Raw genomic sequence first — 21318 nt, 5'->3', positions numbered from 1 at the left:
CCCTGAGGGTTCCAGAGGAATGCCTGTGAGCAACAGGATGTATCCTCTTGCATTTCAGAATTATGGAACTTATTCACTAGGTATGGAAAAAACTTACTGAATTTTAGTAAAACTTAAAGATAATTCATTAATTAGAATAAAAATGAGAAATAAGAGAGCTAGAGAACCTATCAGGGGTAGAAAAGCCAATGGACCGCATTCTACAAAGAACATTATTTTAAGGCAATGTATAGCTGTCTTCAAACAAACAGACTAACAATCTTTGTGATATTTCTGGTTGTGAAGAGATAGTTTAATGCATAACGATTCAGTCATCCGGATTCATCAAACCTTACATAATGAGTAAGTCTTATTTTTTGTTCTCCAAAAAGACAGACAAAAAAAATTTAGTAATAGCGGATTACTTCCCATATCTCTATGGAGATATAACTCTCAAACAAATGATGATACTGTATTTCTGTGCTGATCATTTCTTCAGAAACACTGAGGGAAAGTGTTTTATTCAGTACATCTGGGTTCATCCAAAGGTGAAGTCACAAAATTTTAACTGCTAAAGAGAAATAATGGAATCTTTGTCAAATAATGCCTTTATTTTCTTTTTTTCCTTCTTTCATAACAATAAGGAGAAATACAGAGAGCTTTAGAGAAGCAGGCAAAACATCTGTAAAACATTTGTACGATGCTATGAAAAACCATGAAAGTAGTGAAAGGTTAGCAAAGGGTTCTTAAAAAAATCTACAGATAATTCTATATTAAAAAAATGTAAGGATTACTTACATTTTCTTTGACTTAACAGAAATCAGATTTATAAAATACATATCTATATCTTCCCATATTTTTTGAGGAGCACTCTGCTTAGCATCTGAAATTTTTGCAAAATATACGTTAGAGGATCATAAAGGAGCCTTTGTATTCATGGCAAGAGAGGCAGCTGGCACGAGAGTACCGCTGGCTGTGAGCATGATAGCCTCCAACAGCTGTTCTTTCACAAGTGCAATTGAAGATCCAAGTCCACTTTTATTTGGAACTAGTACTCTAAGCACCACTACCAGCACTGACGACAGTATCCCATGGAAAGGCTGCAGTGCAGGAGCCCTGGTGAAGCTGACCTGGCATCTCCACAGCCCTGCTGAGGAGGGTCCTTCCAGCTGGGCAACACAAAGTGTTTGGTTTTTCTTAAAAAAAAATCTGTTTTGTTGTGCCTTGTTTTGTTTTGAAAGGGGCTTGGTTTTTTAAGCATGCAATAGATAAGATCACCAGGCCCCTTTTCAGTCTTCAAGAGACATTTGGCCTAGACCATGAAGTTTTGTACAACATCCATGAAATTGCAAGGGAAACCTTCCCAAGAGAATAGTACTGCACCGCCTATGGAGAATGCAACACATGGGCTATGTGAAAAACACAGTTAACAAGCTGCTCAGGCAAGGAAAGGCTGTTCATTTGTATTTTGTTTCTCATCTGAATGTGAAAACAGAGCTGGAAGAATTCTGAATGTCTTCACAACATATCTATTTATTTTAAAGCTGCACAGAAAATAAAATACGATTATGAGTAGTCATAATCAAATACAGCACATGGACTTTATGATGCTAATTCCTGAGAAGTACAGAAACAGAATATTGCATCAGCTAAAACTTCGGTACTACGTAAAAACCTCACAACAAATAGTAACTGCATCTAGGTAGTTACTACCTAATGGGCTAACGCAGCAGCCACGTATAAGCTGGTGTTTCCGTTTTTCACATCTGATACTGACATTTTCTCAGATTGATGGCCAGCACAGAAGTCCTCTCTGCCACCCAGGGAAAATATGTTAGAAGTTGCATAAAATGTAAATTATAAAGTTAAACTCTGTTTTGAGCAATTTTGTGCCTTTAGCCCTGGCGTGACATAGAAACCCACACCGCCCCACTGAGGAATTTCCTTCAGCCACTGCAGGTAGAAAGACAGCTCATTTTCTCAGCCTGTCACAGGATTGTTCCCTACTCTGTTCATAACTGTACTGCAAATTTAAATGTCACATGCAATGGGGCATATACCTAATATTAATGCATATGCCACAGTACAATGCTTTCATTATTCACTTTTTTCTCCTTTTTCCTGCTTTGTCAGATTATTCTATGTAATTACACTGATACACCCTCCCTTGGGAAGCTCTCAATTCGCTGGCGTAAGTGGCACAGCATCCTTCAGAAAATCAAAGCTTTTTTTTTCCTGTCATGGCAAGCCTGGTGGAAGGTTTAGATGACAGTCCTATCTTCTCTAAACCTCACAAAACAGACAGTTTCTGTGGGGGACTTTGAGGAAAAAGAGGATAATTTTTCTCTGTCAGACGCAGACTGCCTTGGACACAGGCATAGGGAATGGGGGAAAGACTGGTAGACTGAGAAACTATGAAAGAAAACAAAGGTGAGGTAAAAACAAGGAAGAGTTAAGGTTTGTGTTTGTTCCAAATAATTTCCGGGTGTGGCACTGTCTGGCAAGGTTGCACTGCTATCTTCCCCAAATCATGAGCTCTTACAGAGCAAGACCCACTTTCTTAAATATTTTGCAAACAGAAACTTAGAACACAGTCTTTCAGTAATAAAGAACTATATTTTCATTTACTGAGTTATATATACTAGTGATTTTATTGTGTCATTGCTTTTCAGAATTGCTTATTGATTTTTATAGTTTTGCTTTAAAATCAATGGCCCAATATAGTCCATTAGAGTTTTTAACCTCCTTTTCCTTTTTTATAGTAGTTCATTTACTACATTTCAGAATTTTTTCTAGAAAAACTGTCTGATCAATAAGTACTGTTGTCTGCCTGCAGTGCACCTGATGGAGCAGGGGTTATCAGCTGCTATCCTGTGTGCCCACGCAACCCAGAACCTCATGGCCAACTGACCAGGTGATGTGAGATTGTGTACAGGTAATTATTACCGCTGATCATTCTCACTGCCATTTTATTTGCACTGTCCACTTATGGAAGCTGCTGATGCTCAAAGTGAGGGAAATGCAGCTGGAAGTACAAGGCTTATCTCTACCCCTTTGCCCAAAAATCAGAGAGTATGCCAAATCATTTCCGAATTTCTTCCAGGTAATTTCATGCAATGCCCAACGGGCGGCTTTTCTCAGCAAATGAATTCAAGGACCGTCAACAAATCTCTCCTTGTAAGTTCCTATGACTATGACAGTTCTTCCCTAAAACAAGCTGACATCCTCTCCACCTGGTGCAGTCCCAGTTCTTTCTTCTCTTCTTCCCTCCCCACCTCCTCCCACTTCATATATCATTTGGCTCCTGCTACTTCCAGCTGCTTTTTTCCTCACAGGCATACCATAGGAAAAAGTCACAGATGCCTTTCCAGCACCTCTGTTACTCTGATTAGTCATCTTTTGGGGCTCTCTGCCTTAATTTTCCTTTGTGTTAGCCGTTTGGGCTGCCTCTGGTGTCGGTGGTACTCCTGGCTGAGCTGAGGCCATCTCCATCTTCTGATGCTGCCCAATGCTGCCCAAACAAGGCCTGAAAAACTCCTGGTGCTGTGCAGGAGTGAAGCAGCAGCAAAAAGAGCTAGACTCTTGTGCCAGGTAATCGCCCGCTCCTCTCACTTGCTCATATTCTCTACAAAGTTAGCGGAAAAGAAAGGTCCATGCCAAAAAAAAAAGAAAAAAGAAGCTGAAAAAGGATAGGGAGCTATGCTAATTAGGGGAATTAACTCCATTCAACTCTGGTTGCCAGCTCCTATCAAATGTCTAATAAGAACACCCAAAGACTTGCCTTTACTTTTCATTTAGAAAGTGATAAGTGTTTCCTTTAAAGATTTACAAAATTATTTTTACATTTATGCCAAATTTTGCAGTGAAGAAATATGTTCAGCAGACTCTGCCCGAATACATACAGGCATCCAGCACTGCCCATAACAAAAGGCAGCTGATGAACAAATATTTTGTCTAGAAGAAGATTATATAGATTCTTCTATGAAAATGACATTTTCCTAACCCCAAAATGTGCAATACAAACTCATAGCATTGTGCATTTTTATGAAAAGATCTGCTTTTATTATGTTTTAATAAATATTTAGTGTTTAGAAACGTGTTATAAAGGTTTTGTTGATTTTTTTTTTGATTGCAGATATTTACTGCAAAAGATAAGTCTAGTGCATTTTATGAAAAGACATGGAGAGAAAAACATTATACTTCCATATTCATTACTGAGTCTGTAATAGAGACTGAGGTTTCTTGAATTAGTATTACAACATTTTTTCAAGGTTAATAACCATGTGGACAAAACTGTTAATTTAGCATAGAACAGAATACAAAAGACTGTTTAAAACATTCTTTTGCAGAGAAAAGCTTTCAGAGTTACTGTTGTAGTCTGCAATCCAAAGCTTTTATAAATCTATTTTCATGTCTTAGTTACATGAATTATTATGTTTTCAAGGCAGACATGCTTTAATTACTCAAACCTCAAGAAAGGTGGTGAGGTCGGGAAAGAATTATGATTTAAGCATCAAGATAAAAATAATCCTTCTTTCTTCCCTTCTTCCCTAACAAAGAAAAGCAAAAAAAAGAATCTGCACAGCAAGGATTATTTTCTCACTCATAATATTATATTAGATAATATTGAGTGCTATTTCCTTCTACACATGCAGGACACAAACACAATCATTGTAGTGTAACTGGGATAATTGCTACCAGTTATATCTAACTGGTGTGAAGCACAGTTTCCTCTTACTTAAGGTAATTTGTGATAAATTTGAACAGAGACTTTGAAAAACAAAAGTTAGTTCCTTGTTGTTTGTTTCACTTTAAAAAAAAAAACTATTTAATGTGTAACCCTATGACAATTACTATGAAAAGAAAGCAGATTGTGTGTAAAATTTGGCTCTGGTATAACTTCATGCCTTCACAGCTAATTTTATATAGTCACCATGAACATGGCTGAAAATGTAATGAGCTTGCTCTGCAATTTCGTGTGGAAAACTGTTAGAAACCTAATCCATAATGCACGACAGCAGAACACTTTATAGGTAAATTACCCACAACACAGCAATAAATCAAAGTAAGTCCCATCTGTCATTTTAAAAGCAGTGTGAGTCTATTACACTTTGGCACAGGTATGATGCAGCTGGGTGGATAGCACTTGGCTTGCACAGTACCTGCTACTGGGAGGAACCAATAGCCTTTTTAGAGATACAAGAAAAAATAACCAGCCCGATTACCCCATCAAGATTGACCATAATGAGAAGCTGAAACACAATAATGAAGGAGAAGGACAAAAGAGGAGAGCGGTCTACAGGCAACGTTCTGACTGATTTGTATTCCTCTCTTACCCTTGAACAGAGCGTACTATTCAGTTCCACTTGAAAAGAAACAAACACATTTATTTTGTTATTGCTGTATTGTTAAAGGTGAGTAACTTCTGATTTTTGATTAGGAGCAGATGGGGAATAGTTTTTGTCCTTGTTGCAATAGTATCTGTTGTTCTCTCCCATTTGAAAGCTTGAGAAGGTCAAGGTCAAATTAAATATCGCAACTATGTGCAGCAAAAATTCAGATAATTATAATAAATGCAAATTGATAAAGATGAGCATACAAAAAGAGAAAGCAAGTGATATCAGTAGAGGCCTTATCCTGACATAACAAATATTTTCATGCTCAATGAATAAGTCTCTGTGCAGCCCACACTGGCTCTCGTGGCTGTATTTACGTATTCATTTATATGTCAGAGGACTGAGTTCACAATGGTGCTAATTGTGCATCAAAATATTTAAAAGAATGCACACAAATAAAAGAATTGACATATATAGAAGTTCTTTTATGTGCATGTTCTTTTAAACAACAGCAAGCACCCTGTGAAACAGAATATTTGAAAAGTTTTTCTGAGCTGCAGCCATGTGTTTTTTCCCTTTCAGAACATTTTATAAATCACTTATATCAAATACCTTTTAATAACTTGCTCTATTCTCAGAAATCTCAGTGCTTTCTACACGGATCAATAAGGCTCACAGAAGACAGGAATCTATCCATCTATCCATTTAGCAGCATGTTACCGAACGTTTGCCAAAACAGCGTAAGATGATAAGATGATTCAGAAATAATCCGAAAGGTGAGACTTTAACAATAAGACACCCTGGACTTCTAAATAAAATCACAAGACTAAGAATTATAACTACCAGAAAGAATTCACAGATACTGCCTCAGGCAATGACTCTCAGTTATGCCTGAATATTTAGGGAATAATGAATTTTCTACTTCACAATGTTACGATGACTGTACAGCTTTTGGTACAGTCAATACTACGTCTGGAAGATCTGAGACGGTGCAAAACTTCTACCAACTCTTGCACTTGATCATTTGTAACACACCTCAAAAATTGTTTACTATTTAAAATACTGCTCAGTGGCAAAGCTAAATAGGATATATCTCTGTGCAAGCTCATGACATTTTTATAAAACTTGCAAAACTACAGGCTGATAGTGACATGATTTTGCCCTATTTCTTTTTTCTTTTTATCCTGTGAGTAGATATAACTACAGGATAAGGTAAACCATCTCTCATTCTCCAAAATAAGTAATTCCTTTGGAGCAGTATGTATACTGTAGCACAACTGCACAGAAAAGATAAGATTTATCTGCCAAGTGGCTCACCTTCTTCAGCAATCTCAACATGACATGACCTATTGCTAAAATTATGCTGTATAAGTGAAAATGGACTATTGTTAAGGAAAGAGCGGGAGTTGAGACAAGTCACAGAACATTTTTGTGTTACACTATTTTCGAGCTTTCTAAAAACCGCTAGCAGCATCAGAAAAGCAAGAGGTCCATTTTTTAAAGAAATGTGAACACCATGAAAAGCTACTGAACTTAGCAAGTAGTATTTTATAAGAAAGTCTGCTGCTCAGTTCAGATCAGTCCCAGTAACTGAATGCTAAAACTCCAGGACTGCAAGTTCAGCAGGTTGTCTAAAATTCAAGTTCTGCAATTTGCATTTTGAACATCTGTCCAGTTTAGAGATCATATTTAGATTTTCAAAGATTTTTATGAATGTTATATATAGTATGTATGCAACAGAAACTCTGCTTTATCTGTTTCACTCCATTTCATCTGACTATGGATTCCAGCAAGGGCAAGCTGACAAAAAAATATATTTACATTTATACATGTATAGACAATTATATTTAGTTTAATAAAAAATATACCAAAAGCTGGCACCAACCTAGTTAATCAGTGATGTGGTCCTGAGTTTGCCGTAGCTCTTCCTTTCCTACACATTTTCATCATGACCAGAATTGCCTTTTCCTAGTCTGCTGTGGAAATTCGCAAGTCCCTGATACTTCTAGATGAGATTCTTACAGATATCTAAGATTTTGCAGAATAGTCTCCTAGGCACTAAAGCAGTGCTAATGAGAATGCCAAGAACTTGGCATCTGCCTTGTTCCACCTTCTTTTTATTCATGAAGTGCTTGAAATTTAGGAAAACCTGCAAGTGCTGCCTTGTATTCCTCTTAAGAAAATGCAGAGGCATCACTGGCTGAATGAGTAGCCACTAAAGTCTTGGTTTGCTCTATGGCAGAGCCCCTCCACTGCACCCTAAAACAATCCCTCAGATAAAGGAGCACAAAGAGGCGGTCTTGCTCCCCAGTTTTCGAAGGGAGGACCTCAGACATCTCACTGCACAAGGCTCCTGTGTAGGTACCACAGCTGCATGGAGGGGAAGGGAAGCGGAAACACGCTTCCGCCACTGCTGCCCCTGAGAGCTTGGTGCCTCTCACAAACGCATGTCGAGCATGTCTCTCCGTGGACTACACAGGCCACTTAGCTACCCAAACTGGAGCTGTGCGGGGAAGGTTTGAAAAGCTAGTGCAAGGTCTTGTGCTGCAAAAGCTGAAGCTGTCCACCTGCCTTAACTCTGTTCTTCATTTGTAAACATTTCTTTGCATCCTTAAGAAATGAAAAAGGAGCCATTTGTGCTTCAAATCCCGATGCTGCCTATGTAAAAATGCACATTGCCAATTAGTAAGTTGCTTTTAAATTATCTTTAGATGCAGTTGTTGCTTTTTCTCTGTAGAAAAGCACTTTTAGATCTTTTTCTCCCTTTGAACTAGACTGATTTAACTGAGGATGTGCTAAAAGACCGTTAATTAAGAGATGAGATAAAAGCAGAGTATAAGGTTAGAAGGAGATGTCCTTTGGGACATCTGAAGTTGATGTCAAGCCCAGAATTCTTTTGCAGCCTTAACAATGTTTAAACATATCTTCCCATCACTGGGAAAGCGTCCACTATAGGGAGATAGTTGTCAATTTTTTTGCATGTCCTATGACACATATAGGATTAAATTAATTATATTATATGTCCCTTTACTACTTGCAATTGGTAAAATTGCTTTGACTGTTTTTTCTACTTTTGTAACCTTGTGCAGTTGTTTGAGTTGCTTACAAATAGAGAAAAATCAAAATACACAAAATGATGGCATAATGAAAATGGATCTAATAGTTGTCATTTTATCAAACCAATTTAAAAATCTTTGTGCTATGAGACTATTTGTATGCTACTACAAATATTGCCTCTATTAGCTTGTTGTGACTTTGTTCCTAGATATTTTACGCCCACAACAGACTGGAACAGATGAATTCTTAACCTGTTGTCAATCAAGATTATTCAATGACATTCACAGCATTAGGTGAACATCTTCCTATTAAAAACTGCCAACATATAAAGGAAGAAATATGTAACTAATTATCTTCACCTCCTTGTCAAGTAACTGTCCATTTGGTTGCTTTTTTCACAGTAGTTCGTTAACAAGTTCTGTGTATGCATTTCTGGTTCTTTCAAATAAATTTTGCCTGTGCAAAGGCAAATGTCTTTGAGATGTGGTGATATTGCTTTTATTTACTGCTGCATTCTTCTTTGACTTATACCAAAGACAGGATGGAGAGTGCTAAGATGCCATTGATTCATTGATTTTTTTCAGTCCTTTTATGAGGTAGAATGGCCTGTCAGACTTTCTTACTGAAAAGGGAATATGGATTGAGTATACCTGACTTGGACATGTATTTCTCCTTTGTCAGGTATTCACCCTTCACTCATTTTACCAAGATCTATGTATTCAGTCTGAGAGGTATTTTTCCACTGAGAACAGTTCCACTCACTTCAGCAGAAAAACACCTGAACTTCCTCACAGTGACCAGAATGAACAGCTGTGTCTTTTTTTGTAGTATTTCTTGGTATGTGATTTTATTGTCCACCTTCTACATTTCACAGCTTACAATTACTGTTAATTTCACCTGCTAAATGATGTCTTTGACCCATAACAGCAAACACGTGGAACAGTATTTGCTTTCTTATCATACTTTTTCCCAGCACAGGTTAAATTCTTAGCCGGTGCTCTTAGATGGTGCTCTTTGATGTGTTTGGTTTAATGAAAGCTCTCTCTTGTCTTCCTGTGTTTATTTCTTCCATTATTAATTATGTCTGTTCTAGTTTTGCATACCCTGAGCTTTGGGAGGATCTCAGTGAGGAAGATACAAAGTTTTCAGCAAATATGTCATTTCTTGCTGCTTTCAATGTGAGAAGGACCAGAACACTCCTTCCACTAGCTGCATTCCACAGACACATTTATGAAATATTATTTTAGCTACAGCAGAAAAAAAAGCAGTCAAAAAAAAAGGAGGATAAGATTTTGGAATGGTGTTATGCAGAGAAGACCCAAAGAACAACCTCTTCCTTCATTTCCACTATCATTCTATGTCACCTAGCAATTCACGGTAATTACATAATTTTCTGTAACTGTTATAAAGAAAACAATGGATTCAAGAAATGCACAATCTTATATATGTAAGACTGAAAAAAGAAGTTGATCCTAGCATTTAAGCCCCAAAAATCAAGACAAGTCACAGTCTCCTGATTTTTCCAATTTTTTAATTCCAGGAGAAGAAAAAAGCAATGCACTTGTCAAAAATCGATATTGCAGTATATATACATAAACTATGAAACCTGTGGCTGGAGATTTGATTTACCTTTTTCTCAAGACTCATTTAAGTGAAATATAAGCTATTTTTATCTGCCAATGCATGCTGAAAAAATTGGTAGCACAAACTGATCTTTGAAATACCCATTTATCTAGTTTGCAGAGTAAAGAAAAATATGTAATATACATTAGCAGTATACAGTAATGGCTTGTAATTCTTAGGCTATAATCAAAGATTTATTTAAAAATGTGTGATTAAACTATGATAAAGCAATAGCAAAGAATATATAAACACATCAGTATAGTTGGTACAGCTGATATTATGCATATGATTTCAGGGTCTCAGAAATCAGTAGAAAAAAATTCTTTAATTAAGACATCCTTTAGCTTTAGCCCATAATAACTGGCATAGAAACAGCTGCCAGAAAAAGAGAAACATTTTTCTAAAGCATAGAAATATGCAAATTCAGGCTCATTTCACTCATTCCTGATTGTTAATGCCATGCTATGGTTTTGCCTGTGATGTCAGGAAACAAGAAGTAAAAACAGAAAGAATGAAAATGTTGAGAACTGCAGGAACTGAAAAATGCCAGACATTTCTATGCTATTGTTTACTAAAGTGTGTGCAAAAAAAACAGAGAGGAAAAAAAAAAGGCTTTGTTTGCTATAATGTGAAAACATGAGAAATGCAATACCACTTGACTGCTACTGGGTTTTAATTTACACCAAAACCACAAATGAAGCTGGATTTACGCAACACAGTTTAAAATATACTAATATCTTTAGACATGCATTATATTTCTGATGCTAAAAACACTGTGATGTCATGCTGCAGCCAGCAAGGTCTGAGGATGACTATGAAGATGAGGTTTCAGGTGGATGGTGACATTTCTGCTGATTTAATGTATCTGTGCACGTGTGTGTATATATGTTGACCCTAACCTCTAATGAAACTGCAGTTATATTAGATCTAGGGTTTCCGTCTCTACATCTTCCTTCATGTCCATGGTTAAGATGTTTCTGCCCCACAGCTCCCTACAAATGTCCCATTTTGATAAAAACTCTTCCCTTTCAGCTGGCAGCACAGACCCAACAAGCCCATTACTTTGGGTTACATCACGCACCAGGATTAGCCCCGTGACTTTATGCTGCAATGGGTTAGGGACTTTCACGTGGTCAATGACAGAGCTCAGATTTTTAGAGTTTTTAATGCTCACCCATCCTCTCCTTCTAAACCCCTCATTCTCACTTTGTTTCAAGATAACACCATGTGGTCTTTCTTGCTTGTAAACTTACCTTCTAAATAGCTGTGAGATTGTCAGCCACTGGCTAATATTTCTGTTACTGGATTTACAGCTCTTCCCTTACCTCTCCCTGCCTCTGTTATATTGACACTGTGGTATTCGTTTGACTCAAGCTTAACAAAATTCAACAGAAACTCTTTTTCCCCCACACACTCTGACTTCCTCCCTCTTTGCCTACTTGTAAAGAAAACATCCTAATCCTTCCTACTCAAATCTTTCTTGGACTTTTCCCTTTTTCTTGTCTAGCAAACTCAGGCCATTCCTCTTCATCTTCAGCAGATTCCAGGGTCACACTCTCCTCTACCTACTCTCTTCCAGGTTTCTCCCTCAAGCTTGTGTTCCATCACACTGTGATTTCTGCCCAGTTTGCCTTTCTGGACTTTCTTACGGACATATGCCAAATACTATTGATCAGGGCTTGTTTCTTGTTTGCTGATGTGAACTCTCTGATTTCACTACTTTGCTCAACTGACCTCTCTCCTGGCACCGCCTCTCTAGTTCCCCCATTTACTGTAATAACCGATTTTGGCTTCTTTTAAGCACCTCAGCAACTCTGCACACCCTTATTGTCCCTGGCTGAGGTTCATTCTGATCTGTTCTTCCTTATGCCACCATTCCTAGACTCATCTCCTGGTTTCACATCTTCGCCTACACTTGCCTCTGCCTTTTATTAAACAACTGACAGTGTTAATTAGTACTCATTCCAGAAAGTTCCCATCCTGTACTCATTTATGCCTTTCTAATTCCAAATGTACCTACAAGGAATCAAAAAACCTTTTTCTTTGTTTTTCATAAAGAACTCTCTCTCTTCCACTAAACTCTCTCTACTTTTCTACCTTTTGGCCACCGTTCCTTTTGTCCTTGGAGAGGACCTAATGAGGTCATGGATTAGCATGTAAACAATACCATTATAAAGTAAAAAAAGACCTATTCTGAGTACTTCTCTGAGGTAGTTCCAAAAAAACCTAATTGATTTGGTCTGGTAGTCATTTAAAGGCCATTCTTTTGACATGTCCAAGGTTATACCTAAACTGCAGTCTTACAGAATGACAGGAAACTGTATAGACATGCCCAAGTTACTGAGCTCAAGGCCCTTGTTCAAGCTACCTAGTGCAGCACAGGGGTACAAAGCACAGTCTGAACCAGAGGATGGAGTTTTCACCAAACATTTCACAGAGTTTAAAGAAAGCTTCACATCCAAGATTTCATTCAATGCATGTGACATGCAAAACCATCTGCTCCCTAAGGAAAGTGGGTTCATGCAGGAATATGTTGAGCCCATGGTTTGTTCTGAATTCCTTGGTGTTCATTGAAATCTGCTGCAGGATACAGATGCTACAAGATTATATCATGTAAACTCATATGGCCTCTTCCACATTTAAAACATCCCATTAATCTATTTTGAAACTTAAGGAGTTACATTAAAAGGAGATACCTTTTCTTGATATTGTCGTCGTGAGGAATCCAGAGACTGTATGAGGGCAGTGGCGTGACCAACAAACATAGCATAACAAGTAGCCCCCACGATCATACTCAACATGGTTATCCAGAGGTCGGACATGCTGACAGGGGCACGGGCTCCATAACCAATGCAGAGCATATGGCTCATGGCTTTGAAGAGTGCGTATGAGTACTGCTTTCCCCAGGAATCATTCTGCAAGAAAAGAGACAAGTGACTGAGCCAGCAGGAAGCTGAAGGGAAAAATACATTTGTACCTGTATAGTGGGATCATAGATTACTGGCTCTGAAAGAGCAGTCTGGTAATGTATCTTCTGTGTGTGAGAAGAGATATCCCTTCTAAATTAATTGTTAGATAAAGCATCAGAGATTCTGCCAGATAATACTTAGCACAGTGAGACGAAATTAAGCTGACTATTTTTAATATAGGATTTTATTCCTGAACCTGGGTGTTAACCTAATTACAAGGAGACTAAAGGTCAATTTTATTTTACAGTCCATGGCAGACGGATTAGAAAGAGCTGAGCATGCAGACTTACCAAGTGCAAGAAGGTAGTATTTTGTTTTAATATGCATGAAAATACTCCTGTGGCCCCATTTTCCCTTTCAGAATTGTCCATTCTAGCACACAACCACATTTCATCTTACCAGCTGTTTCAGTTCCCAAGGGCAGAAAAAAAGTGTTATTTATTGTAATGTCTGCCTATCCTGTTTTTTCTCATAATATTGTGTTTATACCAGAATCATCTCAGTTCAAAAGAAATCTGTTTATTCTGCAATCATAGCAAACCCATGTTCACAGCCATGGTCTGTACAACCCAGCTCAAAAGAAAAAGTGAATACCTGGTTCCTGCACTTCTGATGTGTAGCTACCCTTTCCCATTCACTCTCGGAGATTAGTAGGACCCAACAGCTCACTCACAAGCTTTCAAAATTGCAAAGGTGCTCTCAGCATCCTTCCTTTAGCTCTACATAGAGACAGTCAGAGGGGATGTTCACAGAGAAAAGCAGACATTTTAACACATTCCAAAGAGCCCTGGGACTCCTTGTCAGATTTTTCTATTTTCCTTGCTCAAGGAACGAAACGAGAACAGTTTTATAGCTGTTGGTCATCCAGCACCCAGGAAAATAAATTGTGCTTGGAGGCACCCAGTGTACATGAGAAAACACAGTGTTTACCGCAAAGAACTGAGAAAAATTGCAGAAATTAAGAAGTGAAGAAGGAAGAACTGGGATAACGTCAATAAGATTAGGCAGTTATCCGGTACAGTGTGTAATATACAGGACCAAAAATAATAATCCTGTTAACATAAATCTCCAAATCGGCTGTAGCATTTGTATATAAAATTTACATATGAAATATCAATATTTGTGTCTCTCTTCCACCTACAGAAGCTTTGCACAAGTGCTCTTGTTTCTCAAAGAGCTTCAGGCTTGCTCTCTTGCCATTTAAATGCCAAGGTTACTAACTATTCTTGTGCTTTTCATCTATTAAAATGCTTTTTCTAGACTCCCTATTAGCTAAAATAACTGGTAGCAGGAAATAAGCTAACAATCCTTGGATTGCAGATGACAGTTACTATTTATTCACCAGTATAATAATTTACAAACTAATAGTTCCTCTGTATTTACACTTGTTTCACTTTCTGAATTAAAGCTTTTCAGATTTGTGAGCTATTTCTGTCTTCACAACTGAAAATCTTGTGTTGTAAATACTGCTAAGGAATAGGTTTTCAATGTCTACACTTAATTCAAATATCCATCTGAAGCACAGAAACTCCTTGCTGTCTGGGTGAGTGTAAATATTTTAATGCAAGTTCCCTGTCTCTCAGGAAAGCAACTTTCAGCAATCAAGGCATGGTCTATTTTGAAGGACTTTCCTTCCAGCTGGTATCAATCTTCTTTGGGTGGTAATAATTAATAATGGAATTTTTAAAGACCCATACCAAATTCCTTAGCAGTTGCAGCTTTATGTAGACTACATTGGGGAAAACAGTAAACTTCTTGCTGGAAAAAGTATGTTTTTCAAGGCTACAAGTAGCATTATTAAAGCCATAGTATTCAAGAGGTTGGAAGGTCAAAACCTCAATGCTTGCAGGGCTCCATACAGTGGATCTTGCTCTTAAACTGTATTTTTTAGCATAACTGTTATGAATATTAAATAAAAATACAGGCTTATCTTGGTCTTGTCTATGAATCTTTTCTATCCTATCCTTGGTGTAAAAAATCTCAACTTTTTTTCAGTAAAATGAAATTATTGTATCAAAGTCTTTGAATTAATGCAAATGTTGGTTGATTTTATTTTTTGACTGAGATCCTTTCCAAGTCTGTAAATGACAGTTTTAAGTACAATACCACTGTCATTAAGAAAGAATAAGAAAAGGGAAGCGAGGCGAAGCAAGAAGAAACAAAATACACGGAGGGCTTTCTACTAAGTATATAACAAAGCAAGTGAAAAAGAAATGAAATACTACTTGAGAAGCAGTAACCTGAGGGAATAGGTGAGCTACAATAACAGAAGAGAAATAACAAAAAATATACAACAAAATCAACAAATATAAGTTTAACCATGTATCTACCTCTATTCATAAGCCAAAGTAGGATCGAACACCTCAAAAGTCATGATTGCATCTGAATCCAGACTGGAGGTCAAGGCCATCTCAAATGGCCATTTGTTATACAAGTGGCATTAGATCAGTTCAGAGAGCTGAAACACCTCTCCTACGAGGAAAGGCTGAAAAAATCGGGGCTGTTCAGCTGGAGAAGATAAGGTTCTGAGAAGACCTTATTGCAGCCTTTCAGTACTTACAGGGGGCTTTTATAAGCTGTTCCTATGAAAGATGGAGACAAACTTTGGATCAGGGCCGTTGTTATAGGACAATGGGTAATGGTTTTACACTAAAAGCAGATAAATTCATACTAGATATAAGAAAAATTTTTTTACATGGAGGGTGGTGAAACACTGGAACATGTTGCCAAGGGAGGTGGTAGATGCCCCATCCCTGGAAACATTCCAGGTCAGGTTGGATGGGGCTCTGAGCAACCTGGTCTAGTTGAAGATGTCCCTGCTCATTGCAGGGGACTTGGACTAGATGACCTTTAAACATCCCTTCCAACACAAACCATTCTATGATTCTGTGATTCTATGATTATGGTGTAGCTTGTGATAGACATTGTTACAGGCTAGGCACATCTCAGACATTTGTGAATGGATGGTCCTCTGACAGGTAGAAAGGGTTTGGCAGAGGGAGAAAACCACCTGGTGAAAAAACCTGACAAAACATTTGAATTCAACTTCAGTTTGCCTGAGGATTTTGTTGCTGAAAATACTTGTCATTGCTTTTTTTTTTTTTTCTTTTTCTTACTAATCAATTAGTTGTACAATCATTTATAAACATTGGTCTCTTTCGATTCTATGGGCATTTTTTTTAAGGTGATGCTTAACAAATACCTTTGAGGGTACAAATTTCAGTACGGTTTCTTCTGTTGTTCAATGATTTATCCCATATATATACTACTTCAAAAGAACATTGTTTCTAATGTCAAATCCTATAAATCATGTATGCTACTGCCAACATTAGTATGTGACATAATTATTATCATTCACTTATTTTTCTGCTTGCATTGTATAACCTAAGGGTTTGGCAGGAGCAAGTCCAACTTTGTTTCAATGTGAGAGTTTGGAATTTTCCACAACTCCGTACCAATGTGCTGCTTTTTGCTGTATGAAAATGAGGAGTGACCATTCCTCTGCTACTAGCCTATAGAGATGTTTTTTACTAAGAAGCATTTCTGCACTTGCGTCATAAGGAGATGTTTACGTAACACATTCACAGATAATATCCCTGAGTTAAAAAAACCCTCTTCTATGAAATAAAGAATCCTATGTTTACATAGTCAGCTTTTCTTTGATGTAATTTTCAATTATTAATATTTATATAAATGCATGTTCAAGGTTTCCCTAAGTGGTCATATTCTGATTTTATGTATAGATTAAAAAAAAAACAAATCACAGACCTTTATGAGCTGAAAAAATCTCATACCAAGCAGTAAAAAAGAGCCTTTAATTTGTTAGTTGACAATGGGTCGATCACTGTTTCCAGATTAGCAGTAACAGTAACCGTTTTAAAATGTTTTAAATGAAATTACATTAATTTGGAAAAACTATTAAAGACAGTAATTGTGAAAAATAGCAAAGCTGTTTATCCAATGATTGATTACATAATCTTGCTTGATGACATTAGGAAATCCTCACATTTGTGAAAGGAATGATCACGGATCATTTGCAACTAGTTCTGTAAGTATATCAATCAATTTAGCAGTCATCCTGAAGAATACAGTAATCATAATGCACTCCTGATTTTTAGAAGTCTGTTTCCAAGCCTCTTCCTTCACTGCATGATGGTATCCTTTGTCTAGTAATTTCACACGAACCTGCTAGAATTATCTTTTTGCAATATTAGCTTTTCAGCTCATAAGAAATAAAGCACAGAAAGGTCACACGGCACCTTCTAAGTGACAACAGTAAAAGGCAAATAATTTTTCTTCATGGATTAAAACAGGGTTCCTGTTTTACTGGAATCTATGGAGGTTTTCTTCAGGACATTTTGTTGTTATCAGACAAATCAATCCCACTCCCACATTGTGGTCATTCCCGTAGGCACAACTTATCTTCCCTCAGCCATACCCTTGCTCTGAGATATAGATTAATTTAGAAATCTTGTAGTAAGCAGACTATTGCACAGGCAGTAGTGCTTTCCACATTTTTGACTCCGTTTCTTTTTCCTTTCACATCACATTCACTGCATGTGTCAGAGAAATGGTCGTCTCTGTTTGCAAGGGCATGCTTTACAATCATGAATCACAGACTGACTTAAGAATTAAGTGAAATGGTTTCTATGAGGATCTTGAACTCACACTACTGCTTCTCCCTTTCAAAACTGCAGTAGGAGTGGGGAAGTAGCCTCTCCCTACCCCAAAGAGCTTGCCTTGTAATCAATCATACATATCCATTCTTTCCCACCATTGGCTTTCGGTTCTTCTGAAAGTAAGTGAAGAGGAAGAGCGAAGATGCATACAAATCTTGACAGGACGTAGATGGTTTGTCTCTATCCTAATAAATTAAAAAGTATCAGAAAGCATTTCCAAGCTCTAGAACTTGATTCACACGGGTATACTCTTAGAAACACCCCTAGTGTGGCACTGGCCATGTAGCAATCTCCTAAGCAACAGCAAGTCTACTTTGGAGCTGGTGTGGGTGAGGCACCATTCCTTCTAGGCAGCTGGCATCAGCTTGTCCAGTGCTGAAACCTAAATGACGTAAATATTACGGACACAGTAGGTAGTTCCTATCCCAGTCCCCATTAAAAGTGGGCACTTTTAATTTACGAGCATGGAGGCAGATAGACAGTCCGTAAGTAAGTCTCCTGCTTTTACCGTTGTCACAGAAAGTTACTGCAAAAAATGAATGTAAAATTCAGGGTGGAGCTTCAAAGGTCAAAGAAAGCACAAAGCATCCTTGTTCCCATGGCAGCACTGGCTGTAATGAAGTAGCGGCCCCAGTGAAACATCTGCCTAAAATCTGGAGGACATGAGCTGGTTAAAGTTACTGTAAAAATTACAGTCTTTTCCAATGGGAATTCTGTTAAACTGTATTTGTGTCTTATATAGCCATGATATGATTTTTTTATGTATATTTATTTGCAAGCCATTATTTACCACAGTTTTTTATAGACTTCTTAAATTTAAGAACTATTTAAAATATAATTTGATTAATCAAAAAGGCTTGCTAAGAGAATGCTATACTTGTATGTTAATCACATTTCTAATTGATATGTCAGACAGATCTAAAAAAACCCCACACATTTCTTACCAAATCCTGCATCATCTAAGTTCAATGGCCAAATCCTCCCAACAGTTACACTTATATATCCATAAAGGTTTTATTGTCCTCAAAAGTTTCTCATGCTTTGGATTGGCATCTTCACGTCTTCAAACTTTGGCTCTGCTTTCCTATTTCAGAATACAAGTTACATCGGCTAGCAGTAACTTCCCTGTATCAACAGGTTATAGGCACAGAACACTGATATGAAACTAGAATTCGGCCTCTGTATGACATCTATAATTTTAACAGTAATCCATACATACATTTTGATATAGACATATAGCTTACCTACTTGTCCATCAGTCAGTTGCATAATTTACTGCCGCTGGCTTCATAAAGTACTTTAGAATGACACATTAGTTAAAATCTCAGACAGAAAATTACAGCAAAACACCACCTCAGTATTTCAACTTTTAAAGAAGTTGTCTGAATACCACAATGAATAACCAAGATCGTGTGGAATTATTAGTAAAATTAAGGTTTATATGAAAAACATAGCACTGGTCACCCGTAGAGGAAAAGCATAAAATCTAAAGGAGCTCTGAGGATGGGACACAGCTGCAACAGGCATGAGAGGAACCCACTAACACAGCAATTCCATGTAACATACCATAGAGGATGGAGCGGAGTGGAGACTCTGTGACCGTGCTCCGTGATGATAAAGCGGGAAGAGATGGTCCTCTAGAATTGATAAGCAGCTCATCTGACCCCCTGAGCCAACAGGTTTTCGAGATGTTGTCAAAGTGCTATCCTTTTGTGAAGGTTGCTCATTTTAATATCATTTTAATATCAAAACACACCTCCATCCCGAAGGCTACCTGCCTCCGAGGCGCAAACACTCCTCTTTGAGTCTGCGCCCTTGATTTTTTGTAAACTATACCTTTAAATGTGAAGTGAGAGAATTTCCCACCAATCATGATAAAAGGTATGTATGACTACAGTCACTCAAACTCCACTTTGAATGTAGAAAGGATACAAAAATAGCCAGGGAAATATGGGATTTTCGGAGAAGAAGATAACACCGTGAGCAAGTCATTGGAAACTCCACCTCAGACTGCCTCTGACTACCGGGATCGGCCAATGGGCTGAGCTGTGCTTCTCCCCTCCTTGGGATGCCTTGGGTGAGACTTAGACTACGCATTTTTCTCAGGAATCTTGGAAATCTCTCTAGAGAGTTACTCCCCAATGTTTATAGCCAGGCTGTATTATTTATAACCTTTTCATGGGTTTATATTACTTTTTATATTACACGTTATTTCACTTAATAACATCACATTTGCACTTGCTTTCTTGCAGTCACTATCACCGGCAATTCAAAAAACCTATATACCTGTTGCACAAATAAAACTGCACTGTTTAAGTAGCCAATTGTCACAGTTTCTCACTGAACGCGACCAAACCCTACAGCGCGGCTGTGCTAGTTCATGCACATGACTAGACTGAAGGTGCAGAACGCTATTAGCGCATCCAGAATCGTGGTAGTTTAATATACATATTAAACTTGACTGGACTGGTAGTGGTAAATTGGATATCACTCAGAATTTAAACTGAGCTGCACCTAGCCTCCCACTCCAGTGAGGAGAGTTAGAAACAAGGGGGTTTACTTTCTGCCTAATTCCTCCATCCCTTATAACGCAACAGATGGCCAACAGGGATAGTTGTGCAACATACACTGTTTCAAAACTCGTGCAATGATGAATGTACTATCATGCAAAACCTCTACTTCTCACAGCTAATATTACTAAGAATCTCATGTTGTTTTCTAACACTAGTAAACAAAGGCAAGGTGGGGTCAGGCTTGCAAGACTAAAAATTCTGCTGTTCTCCTAAAAATCTTAAGAAGTGCAAGGAAGTAGAGTGTATTTTAGGAAGTGTGTAACTACATATGATTTAAGGAAAAAGCCCAGAACTGGTAAGCTCAGTGGAATAAGCATATGTCTTCAGAAACTTCTCAACATTTCTTTCTGCTGATACATGCACGATAACAGATGGTGCAAATGACTCAGCATATGCTTTGAAGACCAATACTGGTAGAAAAATTTTAGAAAGTGTTTGGCATTGCATTTCACAGGAAAAGAGGTTTGACCGGAGGACCAATGACTAAATATTGTATACTATTTACTTTCTTCAGAGTCGTTACGTGACATTGCTGTCACTGCAGCTTACTCATGTTTTGGTGCTATGCCTTTGGCACTAGCCACCAAACAAAAACAATATGTAGCATAACAGATTTTTCTTTTTCTTTTTATTATTTTTCCTAATGCAGGAAAATTTAAATATTTACCTGATAATACATTCCCCCATTTAAAGCAAGCAGCAAGAACATCTACCTGTGTTCACCTTTTTGTGGTGAGGATGAATAATTTTCATTGTAGAATCAGTGCGGCAATTGATAAACAGCAACAGAAGTGAAGATATTTGGCTTACGCACACAGCCTGGTCTTTCACACATATTTGAGTTATTACATTCACATGAATAGGTCTGTTGCATTCAAAAGGATCGGTTACATAAGAAGATGCACTCAGAATCTCATAGAGGAGGCTTCCCTGTACGCTGCCCACTACTGCTCTTTGTTCTGTGTGTCTGTACCTAATCAGAGATACAATCACGAATTCCTAAGCTGCATATATAAAATTACAAAATTATTAAAGCTTATGGGTCTGTTCTTCTGCTTATGAATCATCCCGCTCTGACTCATCCTTTTATCTGGTCACTGTG

General features: G+C 37.7%; 1 protein-coding gene across 1 annotated transcript in view; it reads right to left on the bottom strand.

The window, feature by feature from the left end:
• Positions 1-21318, bottom strand: part of HCN1 (hyperpolarization activated cyclic nucleotide gated potassium channel 1) — a 210775-nt gene that overhangs the window by 59707 nt on the left and 129750 nt on the right. Inside the window, exon 4 of the mRNA XM_075411543.1 lies at positions 12692-12910. Within this exon, the coding sequence (XP_075267658.1) occupies positions 12692-12910 (219 nt within the window). The remainder of the gene's footprint in view (positions 1-12691; positions 12911-21318) is intronic.

The sequence above is a fragment of the Opisthocomus hoazin genome, chromosome Z, assembly GCF_030867145.1.
Source record: "Opisthocomus hoazin isolate bOpiHoa1 chromosome Z, bOpiHoa1.hap1, whole genome shotgun sequence".
NCBI classification, from domain to species: domain Eukaryota; kingdom Metazoa; phylum Chordata; class Aves; order Opisthocomiformes; family Opisthocomidae; genus Opisthocomus; species Opisthocomus hoazin.
Note: the sequence above shows the minus strand (reverse complement) of the source record. Positions and strands in the feature narration are given on the sequence as shown.